This window comes from Sciurus carolinensis, chromosome 7, assembly GCF_902686445.1.
Source record: "Sciurus carolinensis chromosome 7, mSciCar1.2, whole genome shotgun sequence".
Classification (NCBI taxonomy): domain Eukaryota; kingdom Metazoa; phylum Chordata; class Mammalia; order Rodentia; family Sciuridae; genus Sciurus; species Sciurus carolinensis.
The window spans coordinates 123,049,291-123,068,247 of record NC_062219.1 but is presented as its reverse complement, the minus strand read 5'-3'; the positions used below and the strand labels follow the sequence as shown (position 1 = coordinate 123,068,247).

Below are 18,957 nucleotides of genomic sequence, written 5' to 3'. Positions count from 1 at the left end.
TGTAAAATAAGCCTGTGTGGTTTATTCTGTACTACTATAGGAAACTTAAGTCCTTGTCAGAAACACCTAATAGTTAATGGCTAAAGTAATGCCCTTTAAGTATTTTTTGTTACTACATAGGATGGTTGCCATTTAAGGGAATGGAATTGTTAAACTTGATGTCTTGGAGAATATATTGAAGGTTCACTGGGTGGTGGATATGGGGAGGAGAAAGTATGCAGAGATAAGCAATCTGTGCCCCTTAGAAGAGTTCAGATTGTCTAATCATTGTTATATGTGCATCTTAGTTAATATTTCTGGGTATTAAAGGATAAGTTCTAATGCCCAAAATTTGTAAGAAATAGCAAAATAATCCCTATATCTATATCCTTTTGGTAGTTTTTAGGAAGAACTATCTTCTGGGAATGACCTTTGTTAATCACCTCTCGGAGCTAGGGGTAGTCCTGAACTTAGTCACTGGAATGGTGAAGAGGGAGAAGAGAAAGGGTGAGGGAAAGGGCTCTTTGCTTGTATCTCTATATCTGGAAGACAGAGTTAGATTATAGGCATAGATCTACGTGCACATTTTTGGTAAAGTACTTGTGTTTATTGTGCACAAATTTCATACTTTATTTCACAACATCTAAGCTTTCTAGATGTCCTGAGGTGACAGTGAATCATCAAATGTAGAGCTAGTGAATTAGCCAACTTGTAAATATCTTTTTTTAATAATTGATAGAAAAGGTGCATCTTAGACATGGAATTACTTTATCTCTGGGCAGTGTGTATCGGGACTTGTTCATTAGGCTGGCAGCAGAGGGTCAGACAGAAGCACCTAGGAAAAGATGGGAGCAAGTGCTCAAGAATTTACATTCTGATGTGAGTCATTGGTGTGTGTGCATCTTCTGGTTGTACTACAGGAATACTTTAATTCACTGGGAACTTGCATTCTTGACAACATTTAAGTAGTAGAAATCTGATAATGAATCCTCTTAGAAACATGCTTGGTGTATCTTTTGCTTCGTCTCATTTTAAATTGAGTATTAAGGGAATGCATTATTTTAGTTGTAATTCTGCCAGTATATCTACCTAGAGGTCTGTTGCCATTTCTGTCTTCAGTGAAATTTTAGTCCCCAAGAAAAGATTATATAATTTTTTCTGAGAGATTAAGTTTGGGCAGTTGTTTTAGTCAAATTTTTTGGTTTTGTTTTTTTTTTTTTTTTCTGTTGTGACTAAAGGACCCAACCAGAACAACTGTAAAGGAGAAAAAGTTTACTGAAGGGCTCACAGTTTCAGAGGTCTCAGTCCAAAGACAGCCAGCTCCATTCCCGGGACACAAGGAAGGCAGAACATCATGGCAGAAGAGTGTGGTAGAGGGAAGCAGTTCACATGATGAACAGAAAACCAAGAGAGACTCCACTCACCAGATACAAAGTACATACCCCAAAGGCACACCCCCAGGGACCCACCTCCTCCAGTCACACCCTACACACCTTCAGTTACCACTCAGTTATTCCCATCAGGGGATTTATTCACTGATTGGGTTAAGGGTCTCATAATCCAATCATTTCTCCTTTAATCTTCTTGCATTGTCTCACACATTTGGGGGACACTCACATCCAAACCATAACAGCAGTGTATTCTTTTTTTTTTTTCTTTTCTTTTTTTCTTTTTCAGTGCTGGGGATTTGAACCCAGGGCCTTGGGCTTGCGAGGCAAGCACTCTACCGACTGAGCTATATCCCCAGCCCAGCAGTGTATTCTTGGTTATCAAAAATATTCATGTAGCTTTGGGATTTTGAATTGGTGAATATTCATGGTGTATGGGAAGCATGATATACAATATGATATTAATCACACAAAATCGAATGTTGTGTATGTGTATGCTCAACATGGAGGGACACACACAACTAAGCTGTTTATGACTGTGTTTTTCTGTTTCTTGTAGTGCACTATTAACTTTTTAAAAATAAAAACTACTTTAAAAACCTGGAACAGGAAAGGAAAAAAAAAACCTCAATGACTGTATACCCCAAGAAGGAGGAGAGTCATGACAGTGGGCAGATGTGGATAATTAGTGTGAAGGAGTCTTACATATCTGTTGTTTTTCTGATCTGTAACAAATAACTTCCTCAGAAATGCAAATAATTCAGAACTTTCATTATTTGTTAGTATCATATATAAAATATAACTAAGATAGAATGTAATATTCTTTCTCTTTTTTAATCTCCTTTATCACACAGAGAGAAAAAGAGAAATCTTTTACTCAATAAACATCTGTCTTTCTTTGCTTTCTGTATCATTTTCTGCACTAATTTCTTAATCTTTCCAGTGCTCATGGTTGCTTTCCCTTAAACTATACTGAAAAATTATACAGCAAAAAGAAAATTTAAACCAAAAGAAGAGCAAACCTAGGGAGTGTTCCAAAATACTTGGTATCTGTTCTTGCTCACCAGATGGGAACTGGGGAACACTGAGTCCATCCACACAATGAGGCCAGCAGAGTTTCACAGGAACTATAATATCTCTTTGTAGTAATATGAAAGAATCTCCAGAATTAAGTATGCTTGTTTTGTGGGACTATATGAATGTGTATGTGTCTGTGTTTCTGTGTGTTTACAGCTGGTACAATTGACAAATAATCTTTTTATGATTTTTGTATCTATGTTAACAAGAAATTTAGCCTATATTCTTTTCTGGTTGTATCTTTTTTTGGTTTTAGATCAAAACTATTTTCATTTTCAAAAATGAGATGCATTTTTCTTTACTCTATGTATAAAATAGGTATCCCCTGTTTCTTAAATTTTAGGAAGAATGACCCACAAAGCCATCTGGATCTGGAGACCAACTTTTCAAATGCAGTAGGGAGATTTTCTGAATGCCAGACCAATGCCTTAATTCTGAACATTTACTTCTCAAAAAAGTCCCCTGAGGTGTGGAATCTGAAACACAAAGATCAGGTAACCTGCCTGAAGTCAACTGGTAAGTGACAGGGCCAGAATTCTTATCCAGGTAAGAGGCCCCCCGTAAGTGTTCTCAGTCACCTGCTAGCCAGCTTCACTGTGCCTATCTGATAAGGTTTTCCATTTGAAATCAAATCCATTCAGGTAATTTCCATTCACATCTAGAAAAATGTGTTTCATCTGGTTTTCTAACTTTTGAGCATGAAATTTTTCTTTTTTTTTTCTTTTTTTTTTTTTAGTTTTTGAGACAGGGTCTTGCTAAGTTGCTTAGGACCTTGCTAAGTTGCTGAAGCTGGCTGCAAACTTGAGATCCTCCTGCCTCGGCCTCCCTAGTCATCAGGTTTCATGTTATTTTCTTTTTCTTTTTTTAATTTGGTATTGTGTACATTTATTTATTTATTGAATTTTGGGGTTCTCATTTCACAGAAGAAAAGAGGTGTAGTGGAAGACACAGAGATTTGATCCAATGGGAAGAGTATCCAGGACTCACTCCTTCAATCTTACTTGAAGATCATTGGAAGTGCCTTCCACTTCTTATTCAACCCTGTAATGGACTAACCCAAGGTAGTAACCTGCAAGGAAAAGCCTCTTAGCTGTATGCCTTACGCCTGCTGTCCTCTATTGCCTTAAGACGGACAGCTGGAGTCAGATCTGAGATAACTCAGGGACCTAATGATAGAATAAATAATATTCTGGGAAAAGTTTACAGAGAGAAATAATTAGAAGAAAAGAAAGGAGAATACACATGAGAAGGGACCCAGGGAAGAGAGCAATTTCATTAGAGTACAGGCTGAATGTGTGGACATGGGAAGGTCAATCAAAGATTCTGGACTTTTGGGATATCTTGAGCAGCATGAACTGTTCTACAGTTTGACTTGGTTTTAAATATGAGTTAGTGATGGCCTAACTAAGCAGGATTCAGTGTCAGAAAGTATTTGGTGTAAGATATTGCATTAGCTTTTCTTCACTGTGATCAAATACCTGAGAAAATCAACTTGGAAGAGGAAAGATTTATTTTGGATCATAGTTTCAGAGGTTTCAGTTGATGCTTATCTGGTTCCATTGCTATAGACCTGTGATAAGGCAGAACATCATGGCAAAGGGGGTGTGGTGGAGCAGAGGTGTTCACCTCATGGTGGCAAGAAGCAGAGAGTAGGGAGAAGGGGCTAGGAACATGATATATCATTCCAGGGAATGCTCCCAGTGACCTACTTCCTCATCTAGATCCTGTCTCCTGCAGTTTCTGCCACTTCCTCATAAAGTCATCAGCTAAGAACTCATTAGTGGATGTTCATTGATGAGGTTAATGCCCTCATGATCCAATTGCTTCCCCCAAAGCCCCACATCTGAACATTGCTGTGATGGGGATAAAGTTTCAACACCTTAGTCTTTGGGGAACACTTCATATCCAAATCATAACAGTAGAGGAAGGAATCAAAATTTATGAAAACGGGAATGTTGGGATAGCTGCATTGTGTTTGAGCAACCATTTCTTCCTCCTTGATTCTCTCACCTAAAAAAATAGAAAATGTTCTTTGCCCAGCTTAAAAAAAAAAAAAAAAAAAAAAAAAAAAAAAAACTTTGTAGGAGAGCACCTGCATCTTTGACAAGTTCTGAGTGACTGAGTGGTTTGCAGAACATTCTTGATGTTCTGAGATGTCTTGATTATCAGTGGGATAAAAGGAACTCAGAAGGGGAGGAGTGAGAGGAAGGGGACACGGTTACCTCAGTTAGCATATTACATGTTTCCTGTGGGAACAAAAGAAGAATTACAAGAAAAGAAATTACAAGAAATGAATTCTTCAGAAAATTCTCTAGCAGCTGGGTGCAGTGGCACACACCTGTAATCCCAGCAGCTCGGGAGGCTGAGGCAGGAGAATTATGAGTTCAAAACCAGCCTCAACAACTTAGCAAAGCCCTAAGCAACTTAGTGAGACCCTGACTCTAATTAAAAAATAAAAAGGTCTGGGGAAGTGGCTCAGTGAGTAAGCACCCTGGGTTCAATACCTAGTACAAAAAAAAAGTCTTCCACCAAAACACAACCTCATGAACTTCCTTATCATTCTTTGTTCTTTTTTATATGTTAATAACCACAGAGACTTTTATCCTATCTTTCAATCATGAATATTCTACCAAACATGCATGATTAAATTATATCTCTGTATTTTGATATTTAAAAAGTAAATTATACCACTGAGGTAGCCATAGGTTCAATCAGAAATAGATCGAACCATTTCAATTTTCAAATTGAAAATGTTTGAACTTAAAAGGAAAAATATGTAACAAAATTGTGTGTGTGTGTGTGTGTGTGTGTGTGTGTATTTCTGTGCACAAGTTCATTCAAGATGAAATTGAGATTTCAACCAGGCAGCAAAACATAACAAATATTACTCTTACTGTCAAGTGGCAAATCACTTATGCACCAGCACAAGTGAGGTAACAATAGAAAAATCAGAGATTTTTGGATCTGTCAAACAGATGCTATTTGTAAATATATCCTCTCACTGTGAACAAGGATTAAAGGTAGATAAAATATATAATACAATTGTTGCAGGCTGCACCCAACTCAGGACTACCATCCTTAAGAAAATGCAAACACCTGAAGTGAAACTCACACTCTCATCAATCTCATGCTCAAAGCATTTTCCAAACTACAGTGCAGGGAAATAGAACTCAGGCAGAGAGAAGCAATGTCAGGAGGCAAAGCAAACAGAGCAGAATTCAGTACTGCCAAGGTGCAGGGATTAGGGGCCAGGGTACTGAAGGAGAGAGCTACAAAGAATACCCTAAAGTCACATTCCTCAGCTGAATGTGCCCAAGGTGACACACCATGAAATCTATCAGAAGACAGTTACTTGGGGTTTGGTGCACTAAGTAGAAATTCCAAAGGCATTCTACTTAGTAGAGGACGTGGGGTAATTTTAGATGAGCCAAATCTGAGTTTTCAGTTGAGACATCAGGATGGTGAAGACCATGGAGTGAAGACCATGACCATGGAGTAAATACCAACTGAAATAATCTGCCTTAACCAAGACTGAAATCAAGAGTATTCTGATTTTGACATGATGACCAATGGAACAGAAAACACATACCCACATTAAATACAGTTATCTCATACTAGAAAAGGAGAAACATACATTGTAGAAAAGATGGCCTCTTCAACAAATTGTGCTGGGAAAACTGGAAATCCATATGTAGTAGGATGAAAGTGAACCCCTATCTCTCAAAAACTCAACTCAAAGTGGATCAAGGACTTAGGCATTAGACCAGAGACCCTATACCTACTAGAGGAAAATGTAGGCCCCACTCTCCATCATGTCGACTTAGGAACCGAATTCCTAAGGATTCGGTGGATGAAGAATGTCTCTTAGCATTAATACTTAATGTAACCTCTGGTTTTACCAGCTGCATACTCTAGGACTATTACATAAGTAAAACTCTTCCTTGTGATACTGAAAAGTGAAAAAGAATGTGCAAACTGATATAGTAGCTTTCATCTGCCTCTTAAATGGTACCACCACAGGAAAGTCCATTTATGATGTTGGTAGGTTTAACAAAGTTGGAATGCTGGCACTGTTGAATTGGGCAATGGTTCTTCATCGTGACTCAGAGCTACAATGCATTTAGTATATTAAAGCAGCTGACTCGATGTTTCTGTGTTTCAGACCACAGTAGTGGAGCCCTTTAAGTGAGACTTGGACAGGAACAGACTCTATAGCAGGTCCAGGCTGTGGTGGGATCAGTCACCATCCCTCAGATCCCATGGTGCTAGGGTGTAGGTGGGGGAAAAAATGCAGGATGAAGTTGAACCCAGTACCAGTGGGAGAATCACAATGGAGGATCCGGGGGTCTAGAGGGAAGCCATACCATCCACATACAGAAATTCCCTTTCAGAAACAAGTTTCAGTGTGTTACTGGGCCTGGTAAGACGGAATGCTTGGCCATGAGACACCCATAGGACACCAAAAAACCCTGGGATAACAAATGCCCACATGAATGAGGGCATTCATAACCCACAAGGTCCTAAATTAGACTGGTCTAGGGCACCTCATCACACGATGGAAATGCCATATCTGGGGTTGAGCCTGGATCACGTTTAACATCCTCCAGCAAACATTCATTCCCGAAGTGGCAATGAACAACCAAGCAGACAGCCTGACATGAGCCAGTCTTCGTTGATGGTCACTCAGGCAAAGCAAGATGAATGCATTAATGAAGCCCTTGCTGGATTTCCTGGAGGTGAGACTTAATTCTTCCTTCCTGAAGTCCCTGGGCTCTTGAAAATCAAATCTACAGCTATTTACTTGGGGGTTAGCACTGGGGAAAGAGAAACAGGCAGGATATTGAGGAGTGTTGTGCATTGAGATTGAGTTGGTACTGATATCCAGATACCCACAGCATTGTCATGTCCCCCATTGCAGTGGGAGCCTGCAGAGGGCAGGTAATAGACAAAGTCTGGCTCACAATAGCACTCTGGACCCACAACCCTATCCTGGGTTATTTACCTGAGTGCATAATTGGCACTGATACCCTGGAAGATGAAGGAACTCCATACTGGGCTCCAGGGCTCCAGGAAGAGGGCTATCACAGTGCTAACGGCCAAACAGAAAGCTCTGACTGTCTCCATCCCAGCCAGGCTAGAAATGATATATGGTGAGGAAAGGTCTTGCAGACATTGCAGCCACTGTTAAAGAGATGAAGGATTCAGGGGTGTGACGAATTATAGTTTTAACCCTCACAGTGCCCCAGCAGGTCAAGCACCTAGCTTCTGCTCTGAGTTGCTGTGGTGGGTATGCCCTCTGGTTTGTTAAATGCCACCATTTGTTCCCTAGCTCTTCAGAGCCAGACCCTCCCCATGGATGTTGATGAGCCCAACTCTGGAATCACCTTTCCTACCCTCAACCTCTGATCTGCAGAGAACAGTACCCTAAACTTCTTAGTGATGCAGATTCCTCTCATCAGCTCCTTCCTTCAGGCTGTGATGAAAGGGGAGCCCAGGGCCTCTTGTGGAAGTGCCCCTTTGGTGGGTGTCATGGCCTCACAGAATCTTTCCATTCCACACACCTACTTCCTGCAGCCTCTGGGATCTATTCTCCACCATCTTCTTGGTCATCCTAGGCATGCCCACTTGCTGAGAGTTGCACATCAGTTTTTCCAGTTTTCACAAAGTTTACAGAGAAAAAATTCTAGAAATATAGTTCATTACATATTTAAAGCAAATGTGACCAAATATTAAAATGAGAAAGTCTAGAGTGACCATTGTACTATTCTTGCAAATTTAGTAATCTATGAAATTTACCACAATAATCCGGAGAAAATTTAATCTAGTAATTCATAATGGCATGGAGAATGTTTACAAAATAATGTTGAATGAAAATTAAGTTTCAAGAGTAAGTGTGTAACAATGTGTCAGGTGTATGGACGTGAATTAGTTTCACATCACTACATGAAAATACCTGAGGCAACTAACAGAAAAAGAGAAGAATTAGTACACTTTGAGAGGTTTGAAAGCCTGGTGCCTATACCAGCTCAGTTCTGGTTGGAGGTGGCACATCATGGTGAGAATTTATGGGGTAGTAAACTGCTTACATTATGAGACAGGAAGCAAAGAAAGACTGAGAAACCAAGTCTCACAATCCCCTTCAGAGGAATGTCTCCAATGACCTAAAGATCTCCGACTACACCCCATGTCTTAAAAGTTCACAGCACCTGCCAATACCACCATCCCAGGTACCAAACTTTGTATGTGGATCTTTGGGGGACACACAAAAATATAATCAGACCATAGTAGAGTGTGTGGTTTGCGTGGGTTTAGACATCTATTCATTCATTCATTCTACAATTTTTTTTTTTTTTTTTTGAGACTGAGCTTCACTGTGTTACCAAGGTTGGTCTCAAACTCCTGGGCTCAAATGATTTTCCCCTCAGCCTTCCTAGTAGCTAGGACTACAAGCATGATCCACTGTCACTGCGCCCAGCTTGTGAAGATTTTTTTAAGACATTGAAATTTTATTTAGGAAGCCAACAAGACAAAAACATAAGCAATTTTTAATAATAACTTAAAATTGTAAGGAGTTATTAGGATGCATTTAATATTTTCCATGTTTAGAACAATTCTTCAGATTGGAATAAATTACTCTGCTAATATATAAACAATTTAATACTGGTTTAACAAATAAGAAACAAGAAGCAGAAATATCTGGTCCCTGTATTTCCCCTAGAATCCATCAATCTATCTCTCTATTTATATATTATCTATCTACATATGTCCATCTATTTATCTTTTCATTGAAGACACAATTGCACTTGATCAATTTACCAGAAACCTTGTAGGAGAAATTAATATAAACATTGTCTAATATGATAAACATAAAAGTAGTAAAACTTTTTAAATTTTGATGAAAATAGGAGCATTATTTCAATAGTGAAATATTGTAGTTGAACCTTAATAGAACAGAGGGAATCACTGAGGTTTTGATAGATAGATACAAAATAATGAAAACTATGTTAAACAAATATTATTAAAGCATCAATATCCTAAGAATGATCAAAAAGAGAGAAACCATCTAACTATTTCAGGAATATTAAAGAGCCACACAGAGGGATCCCTTGACCATAATAGTTATGCAGTCACCCAGACATCAGCTTCATCCATGTTGTGGGTAGTCAGTAGGATGGTGTGATCCTGTTTACAGTTCTTGAGATCCCCAGGGTCCCTCTTGAATGGGGGGAGGGGTCCCTGCCAGATGTCGCCTCATCAACATGATCTTTATAGCACTTGATGCATCTTCAAGGTCTGTGCTTCATTACTCCACTCAGTGACATTGAAGATGCACATACTTTTCTAGCAGGTTAAAAGTCAACAGTATTTTGAGGCACTCCTTTCATCACACAATAGAAGTAAAGTTGTTCTGAATCTGTCAAGTAACTAAGCAACAGGTCCTACTGGGAACACTAGTCCAAGGATTTCCTGATTTCCACTATATGCTATGAAATGTCATATCCAGGAATATAGGTCTTTCCACTGGTTGAAGTTCAGAGACCTTGCACCAATGTTTGATCTGAATACCTGCTATGGAATCAGTAGGTTCAGCTTAAAAATACTTTGCTCTCTTGCTGGGCATGGTGGTGCACACATGCAATCCCAGCAACTCAGGAGACTGAGGTAGGGAGGATCATAAGTTTGAGGCCAGCCTCAGCAGTTTATTAAAGCCCTAAGCAACTTAGCAAGACCTGTATCAGAATAAAAAGTCTGGTGATGTAGTTCAATGGTAAAGTGGCCCTAGGTTCAGTCCCCAGTGCCAAAAAAATATATAAAAAATACACTCACTCTCAATTGTCTCACAAGGTTAGATTGTTTCAGGTTTGTTTTCAAACCAGGAAGGCTATATCAAGAAAATGTTCCACGACTTGGGCACATCATTCTTCCCTGGAGAGACAGCTTCTTTATATCAGGCCACAAGGCCATATAAGATAGCCTTAAATAAAATCATTCCCAGTACATAGGCAAATAAAAGTTGTCCAGATTGGTTAATAAGAAGATATTAGTCCATTTAATTCCAGTTTTCCTGTTTCTGTGTGGACTAGAAATTTATATCTCATTGAAACCGCAACATTATAGCTGAGATAGCTGAGGCAAAAACTGCTTTTGCTTGGATGTCATCTGTCCATAGTTTACAAAGGGTCTAACAGCTGGAAGGTAGCTGATTTTTTTTCAATGAAATCAAAGCAACAGCAAATTTTAAGTTTCAGTGGTTGAGTCTATGGCTCCAATGTAGAAACATCATGGTGGAAGGGGATGGTGAAGGAAAACTTCTCAGCTCATAGCAACCAGGAAGCAGAGAGTGAAGATTCAGAGATAAAATATAACCTCCAAGAACACAACTCACTGGCCTACTTTCTCCAGTCATGCCCCACCTGCTTACTGTTACCAGCCTGTAATCCATTCAAATTATTAATTCACCAAATGGGTTAATCCACTGATGAGGTTATAGCTCATAATTTAATCACTTCACCTCTGAACATTCCTACATTGGATATCATGTTTCCAATACATGAGTTATTCAGGGGACATTTCATATCCAAGCCATAACAGTGAGATTGCTTTTTCTTTATCGCTCATTTCTAATATTTAGGACATAGGAAATTATGCTTGTAGTAGTTGGGGTTCTAGAGAGAACCAGAACAACAAATGAGTATCTATATCTATTTCTATCTATTGAAGGAGATCTCTTAAGAAATTGTCACATGCAATTTTAGAGGTAACAAGTTGAAAATATTCAAGGTAGATAAACAGGATGGAAGTTCAGGGAAGAGCTGATGTTACAGTTCAAGTCCAAAAACAATGATGAGAAAACATCTCTTCTTTGAAGGTGACCAGTCTTTTTCTTAAGGTCTTCCATTGATTAGGTGAGGCCCACCACATTATGAAAGGTCTCTGGCTTTACCCAAAGACTACTGATTTAAATGTGAATTTCATCTGCAAATGCCTTTACAACAACATCCAGACATATGTGACCAAATAACTGGGTATCATGGTCCTAACGAATTTGACAAATAAAGTTAACTATCACCAGTTCCCCCTTCATCAATTTGGCACCCAGAGGTGTCTCCCTAAATCAAAATGAACATTTAAATAAAGAGAATAGCAAGGTTATGCTTCCACCTAACATTATAAGAGTCTCCTGCATACAATTGAAATGCACCATTCCTTTCCCTAGAGAGCTGCAAAGTCCTCTGTGATGTCCTGTCCTCCTTCCCTTGAGATCCCAAAACACAAAACACAAGGACATAAACTTAACAATGCTTAATTCTATGATAGTCAATATTATTTATGTTACATATAAAAAAGTGAGATTGAAGAAAATAAGTATATTTTGTTAAAAAATACATGTCCACAAACATATTCAAAATAAAATGAAGAACATATACAAATGAAAATTATAGTCCTCTTTTCTAAAACTGGTCATGTGTTGCAGCTGGTACTCATAACTACCTTCTTCCACCTCCCATTCCATATTCTCTTCAATTCAGCAAGCAGTTCAGCTGGTTGTGGCATTTTTCCTGATGTGGTGATGCCAACCTTCATTCCTGAAAGGTCCTGGCCACTCTGAGTCTTGCCTCGGTTGGGTTGACTTAGTTTCCAATGGACATTAATCATGGGGGATGTAACACTAAGAGACACCCTAAGGGACTCCTGTATTCCAGAATTCCCTTCCTTCCCTCCTTGTGGAGCAGCTGTCCCATATCCCCTGGCTATCAGGATCCATCACTTGGGCCCAAAATGTAACTCCACCCTTTGGCTGTTGACTCAAGGCAAGAAAGCCCCTGTGTGCCCAGTGACAGTTGTCCCTTCCAATTCAGTGGAATCATTGTTGTCTCTTGGTGGAGGCATTTCTTCTGTGACACTAAGACCTCCAAGCCAGCAGGGAATCACACACTTTGCTAGTGGGTCACTGGGGGCCATAATGAGAGCTGCCACTCCCATTCCCATCCCTCGATTCCTGGACCCATGAATCCTGGCTGTGGGGGAAGTAGCACCACATGCTGGACACTAGTTCAGAGCATGTGCAGCCTCCTGAGGGACCTTGCCCCAGCCCTGCAAGGTGCCTCCACGTAGCCGGCACTGTCATGGAGTCTATGGCACCCTTCATCAAGGCAGGTACTTCAGGAGGAGGGAGAACAAGAACAGGCATAATCCTCCATAGAAACTAAGACAGGAAACACAAAGGGTGAAGGAGGACATCCTAACCTGGCCACAGGAAGCCCTTAATGCCCAGGGTCTGGCTGACAGCAGAAGGCTCTAGTGATGTCTGAGTCCCAGTGATCACAGGTCCTGGTGGGACAAGGTTCTCTCAGAGGGACAAGGACATAGGAGTATGGAAGATGACCAAGCTAAGGAGGGACCACATCAAAGCCCAGGATGACCTGAGCACTTAACTGGGAACAGTCCCATCCATACTGGGCTCCTCACAGCCTTCTCCTGTCTCCAGCTGCAGCTATCTCAAGACAGCAAAAACAGATTCTGGAAGTTTCTCAGTGTTTCCATTTCTTTCCCCTTTCAAATTATTGGAATTTTCTGTTTATTAACCAATAAATCCCTGGGGTTAAGATTTTGAAAAAATATTTATATTCTGTTTCTAATTTTCAGAATGGAAGTAAGAAGTTGTGACTCAGTGCATGGTGATGTCGAGACAGGGAGAGAGTTGTCCCAGCCTCACCTCTGCTGGAACAGGAAAGGGGAGTAGGCAAGGGATAGTGCGGGGAGAGGAGTCCTGTGCATTAGTCTCACTTCTGCACATTATGCCAGTAGAAATGAGGATGACCTAATAAGCCATTTACAGAAAGGGAATCCGAGGTTCTTCTGGTCACAAGGCTTGAACAAATCTCATGTTGCTCAGTCCCACACAAGGCAGCTGTTTTGTGCTACAGAACAAAAGTGTCATGAACAAAATCAGGGCAATTGCTCTAAGTGGCAACATTCTGAAGAACCCACCACTCACTCAAAGATCCAGAGAGTTCCCACAACCTACTCCAATCCTCTCTACCCCACCCCTTCTACCATTTTAGGACCTCCAGAATCTCACCTTTATAGGGCCAGAAAAGCATCAGAGTCCTGGGCACTGTCATTACCTGGAGCAGAAAAATGATAAAACAGAGGTAAAATTCAGAAGATATGTGAATAATGGAGAAATTATGGGGCAGATGAGCTCCCTCTTGTTCTCCCATCTACACTACTCCAAGGGCCTCAGGGACAACATCCTCTGAACAGTTACTTGCAGCCTAAGCATAGCTCCCTTCTTTTCTACCTATGAGAAGAAAACAACTTCTATGTGGCCAGGGAGGAGGCAGTGCTATGCCCTAGGCCTGGATCCCAGGGAAGGTTCCTGAACTGTGACTGCAAATCCTAGGAAGGACCAAGAGGCATGAGGAAAGGAGATGAGCAGGCACTTAACCAACCACCCTCCTGGAGGTCCATCCCCAGCAGGGACCTACCCCTTTGCCCTCTGACTGCTGGGAATCAGCTTCCCATCATGACAATCATCATGGTGATCATTTTGTTCTGTATTTTCCTTGTGCTTTACAATAGAGTAAGTATCAGCAAGTGTGTGTGGATGGTGCTTCCCACTGATGAGGCAGAGCTCACTTCTACCAGGGACCTAGAACAAGAATACTCAGACCCCACCATTTCCCTACCTGCATTCCTCCTCTGCCTCACTGCAGCCACCATAGCTCCAATGACCACAGTTACAAGGAGAACCAGGCCAGCAACAATTCCCTTGACAAAGATGGTGAACTGAGAAGGTGACTCTGGGAAGGGAAGGGAAGGTGGGTGAGGGACCCTGACCCCCAGCTCTTAGCCCTGACCCTACTGAGGGTCTCCAGAAGAGCTCCTGCTTTTCCTGCAAATAGGCTCTGTGCCCTCACCCCCTCCTTACCCCATCTCAGGGCCAGGGGCTCAGGCAGCCCCTCATGATGCACATGGCATGTGTATCTCCACTCCTCCCCAGAAGGCACCACCACAGCTGCCCACTTCTGGAAGGTTCCATCCCCTGCAGGCCTGGTCTCCACAAGCTCCATGTCCTGGGTCTGGTCCTCCCCATCCCTCTGCCAGGTCAGAGTGATCTCCTTGGGGTAGAAGCCCAAGGCCCAGCACCTCAGGGTAACATCTCCTTCAGGGTTGAGATGGTGGGCCACATGTGTTTTGGGGGGATCTGAAAGGAAGAATTAGAAAACTAAGACATTTTACATCACCTCCCATGAGCCAGTGCTCATGAGACCATCTTAAGTATGGAAGTGAGGAGGGAAAGCAAAACCCAGACACCAGCCTGGACTCAAGTTTCTGGAATAATCTCCTTTTCCTTGGAAAGTTCTAGAATCAGATTGTCCAGGGAAAGATGCTCCAGGTCTCTGAGAGGGACTGCAGGTTCTGACCTGAATGGAAGCCCAGAGACTCACAAAAGTTGGAGTCAGACCTCAAACAGTTTAGATGTGGAGTTGAGAAAAAGGCCTGAGAAAGAAAGTCACCCAGTGGGTACCCAAGGCTGTTGTCAGGGTCAAAGCAATGTGCTATTAAGTTTTTCAGAGATCTTCTCCCTCTCCATTCCAAGAGAGACTTAATCCCTCAATTGTCTTGAGAGGAGGGAAGGCCCTCTGGTACTGTTAACAAATTCATTTTTTTCCAAAATATGTCGGGCTCCCCTCATATTCCTGGTACCTGTATGCAGCAACTTCTCCTTTCCTTTCTCCAGGAATCTGCGGAGCCACTCCAAGCACTCCTCCTGTAGGTAGGCCCTGTAATGCTCTGCATCCCCTGAATCCTCCCATTTGTGCTGGGTGATCCTAGCAGCCTTGACCCACGCGGTCCAGGAGCGCAGGTCCTCATTCAGGGAGATGTAATCCGCACCGTCGTAGGCAAACTCTTCATATCCGCGTAGGAAGCTTCCATCTGGTCCAAGGTCACAGCCAGAACTCCACTGGAAGGTGTGAGAGCCTGACCCCATCCCAGTCCGGTCCGGGAGTTAAGGGAGTTAAGCTCCGGCTTTTATACCCAGCGCTTAACTCCGCCCGCACCGGGTTGGGGGTGGGGCACAAAGCGGGGGTGATCAAAGACTTTTTCCGCTTAAATGAAGAATGAAACCCCAGCGAACCCCCAAGGGTTCTGAGTCGAGGGTCCAAGGGGTGTCTGGGGATCTGGAAATGAGACTCAGTCTAGGACGCTTGGGTCGAGCGTGGCCCATCCAAAAGAGATGGGGGCATTCGTCACCGGCCACCCGGCCCGGGGTCACTCACCGTCCTCGCTCTGGTTGTAGTAGCTGAGGGTGGAGCGAAGGTTCGAGCGCAATTTTTGCTCATGGGCCTCAGCAATTTGGGTTTGCGCTTCCCAAAACGCTGGCCCCTCATGTTCCATCCACGGAGCCCGCGGCTCCACCCTCGGATTCGAGGTGTTGCTGTCGAAGCGCAGAAACAGGGTGTCGTCAACGTAGCCCACCGAGGTATAAAAAGCCTCTTCGCGATCAGGTCGGAAAACCGCGGTGTGAAAATAACGCAGGGAGTGGGACCCTAGGGACAGAGAGCAGCGGTGCGAACCCCTCCCGGCGCGGGACCGGGGGCCCAGGTTGATGGCCCCGTAGTGAGAGAACGGGGCGCGGGGAAACCGAAAGCGGGCAGCTGGAGGGTATGGTCGGTGATGTAGGTCAGGACAGGGCGAGTCCGAGATGGAGGAAAAGTTCAGGCTTCACAAGGTAGAAATGCCATTTACCGGAGTCCTGCGACCCCTCCGGGCGATCCCCTAGATCCCACCCACAGAGGCCGTTTCCCGCCCCACCCCGTACTCACTCGCCCAGGTTTGGATCGGGGCTAGAGGTCCCAAGAGCAGCAGGAACAGGGTTCTGGGCTTCATGATTCACACCCCGTGGTCGGGGAGAATCTGAGGTTCTGAAAGTGCTTTCGGATATTGTCACCGAGAATTGCAGCGACGATGCTGATTGGCTTCTCTAGAAAACACTGGTGTCAGAGTGAGAACTGTGCTCGCGTCATGAGTGTCCAGGCAGAAGAACCTGACTCGGGTTGAGAGAGAAGGAAGTGACACTCCCGCGAGGTGGGAAATTCCCAGAATTTGGCTTCCTCCCCACACCCGCCTTAGCTAGGTATTCGTTAAAAATCTAGAAAACATTCTGAAATCTGAGAATTCCACTTTAAAATTCTTTGCCGTACTTATTTTCCTCACCTCCTACTTCTCAGCCCTGCTTTCTGGTCTCTCTCATCCCTCAGGTCCTGGTATCCCCTTAGTCCCCACCACCCCTCTTCTATTGAACTGGGGCACTAAAACTGTCCCCTCACTCACCTCCCAAGACTATTCTCACCTGTCAGTCATCCTGCAAATGTGAGTCAGGTTGTGCCATTTCTTCATTTAAAATGCCCCAGTGGCTCCATCTCACTCTGGACAAACTTCTAGAACGCAAGACCCAGGAACACACAGGCTTAGGGCTCTTTCAGGCACAGATGTGTACCCAGCATATAGAGCCAGGCATGGTTTACAGTGGACATTAAGATAGTAGGCATTCAAAGAAAAAATAACAAATCAGATTGTATTAAAGTTTAATTGCATTATATAAAATAATAAAATGAAAAATAGAAAACCAAACATTAGGAAAGATACTCTGCCCACTGAAGGCTATCTTTTATAGATTAACTGCACACTAAAGTTAGCTAGGGATGCACAAATCTCCCTTACCAAACACTTCCCAGTTCCAAGTTATGGGTGGAAAAAAAATCACACCTGGAAGAGTACTTGCCAGAATCACTAACCACAAAAAAATCAGATACAAGTCATGTTAGTTAACATTTATATCTTCCTTAGATCCACTGGACTGCAACTCTTACCAACCTGAAAGAGATCAATGTGAAAGAGATAAGATGAATACAGTCCACATTCCAGAAAAGTCTGTTTTCAAACCACTGAAAACTGAGGCACCTATCTATCTGGGCCCTACATGTCTTCCCTTCAAAAATCATATAAAAACTCTCTCTTAGGGAAAGGTGTAAGGTGGTCATTGAAGGCAAAAGCAAACCATCTTCTGACAATGCCAGTTTGTTCTTTCTTTCTCTGTCACTCCACCTCTTCAATCATTGACACCGTAAGGTGGCAGTGGGCCAAACCACCATGTGCAGTTACAAGCTGATGTTGAAGGATTATGAAAAATAATATTCATGCAACATAGCCCCCGGAAAAAAATGGAGAGAGGGTGTCTAGAAAGGTGGGAGGGAAAACTACCCAAGGAACAATGAGCCCTGGGGGAAAAGGGCAGATACTGAATGCTGAGCCCTAAACCTTGACCTTCCCCCATGGCAAATTAGTCCTAAATGGAGGTACAGCAAATACCAATGGCAAGATTTGAGTACTCATCCCCCCACCCCCCGGGGTCTAAATTCTTATCTCCCCAGACAATAATGAGTTTCAACCTCTTCACAACTACCCTTCTAAATTAAAGTTTTAACCTGTACAACTAGCCCCTGACGGTCAAAACTGCACATTCATGATTACATCATCCTCATCCTACCCTATAAAACCAAAATCCCCTCTGTAACTGATGGCCATTCTCCCATCCAGAAAATGAGCCCAAAGGTGCCTGAATCCTCGAATGAATAAAGACTTCTCTGAATCTGTTGAGGTCTGCTTCCTGTCCTTTTGTGCTTACAGATGTTATCACAGGGCATCTATGATTTTGCCTCAAATGGCCTGTGGCTTGGTTTTGTGGATCACAGTTGGAAATCAAAATTCAAATAAGTAGATTGTTGTGAATGTTAATGAAATACTTTGCAGCTACTTAGTTGCCACATCTATTTCCTGCCACTCCAACATTTGACAGGGTTCTGTTGGAGTAGAGGACTCAACACTTGACACGGTTCTGTTGATCATCCTCCCTCTTGGGGGCCATAGGCATGGCATGTCTCCATGTATAGTTGCTTTTAAATATTAATAATCAATATATCATTAGAAACTTATTGGAAAAACATTGAGAAGGTTTTACTGTATTGGACACAAAATAGTGCACAATAAAAATTTAGCAGTAATACATAGATAAAATATATGAAAATAAACAATTTTAGCTATGCTCAAGTTAAAAGGAGCCTGTGATTGCTTTGGTATAATAATTTCTAAATATAGGTGGATAAAGAGGCATTCCTCAGAGTTGGATGTAGTGTTTAGCCTTTGTTGCTTTCCTAGTTTTAATAGTTGATTCTAGAGATACTTTACATAATAAAAATATTTAGGTTAGTCATAAATATAATTTGTGCTTTTCCTATGTTTAGTCTAATTCATTGAGAATCAGAATAAGATTGTAGTCCACCATTATATGAAATACAATAGACTAAATACTAACTATAAGTTGATTTCTTTGCCCTTTAATAATAGTAAAAACTTTCCACTGTTAAACACTGGAGTTCATGGTGGGGGTGGTTTCTCAGAAAATCTAGTGACGTGTTTGTTCTGAAGGTTGAAGGCTGCCCAA

The 18,957-nt window shown here is 42.1% G+C and overlaps 1 protein-coding gene across 2 annotated transcripts; it reads right to left on the bottom strand.

Moving 5' to 3' along the window:
• Nucleotides 1-11,990: 11,990 nt before the first annotated feature.
• Nucleotides 11,991-16,427, bottom strand: LOC124988087 (H-2 class I histocompatibility antigen, Q10 alpha chain-like). Of its 2 annotated transcripts, XM_047557268.1 has the most exons (7): nucleotides 16,280-16,427; nucleotides 15,734-16,003; nucleotides 15,159-15,434; nucleotides 14,380-14,655; nucleotides 14,138-14,251; nucleotides 13,528-13,573; nucleotides 11,991-13,366 (listed from the first exon to the last, which is right to left on the bottom strand). In XM_047557268.1, the coding sequence occupies exons 1-6, from the start codon at nucleotides 16,341-16,343 to the stop codon at nucleotides 13,530-13,532; spliced, it is 1,044 nt and encodes a 347-aa protein (XP_047413224.1). In that variant the 5' UTR covers nucleotides 16,344-16,427; the 3' UTR covers nucleotides 11,991-13,366; nucleotides 13,528-13,529. The 2 variants fall into 2 exon arrangements, with proteins under 2 accessions (XP_047413224.1, XP_047413225.1); XM_047557269.1 differs by lacking the exon at nucleotides 14,138-14,251.
• Between the last annotated feature and the right edge of the window lie 2,530 nt (nucleotides 16,428-18,957).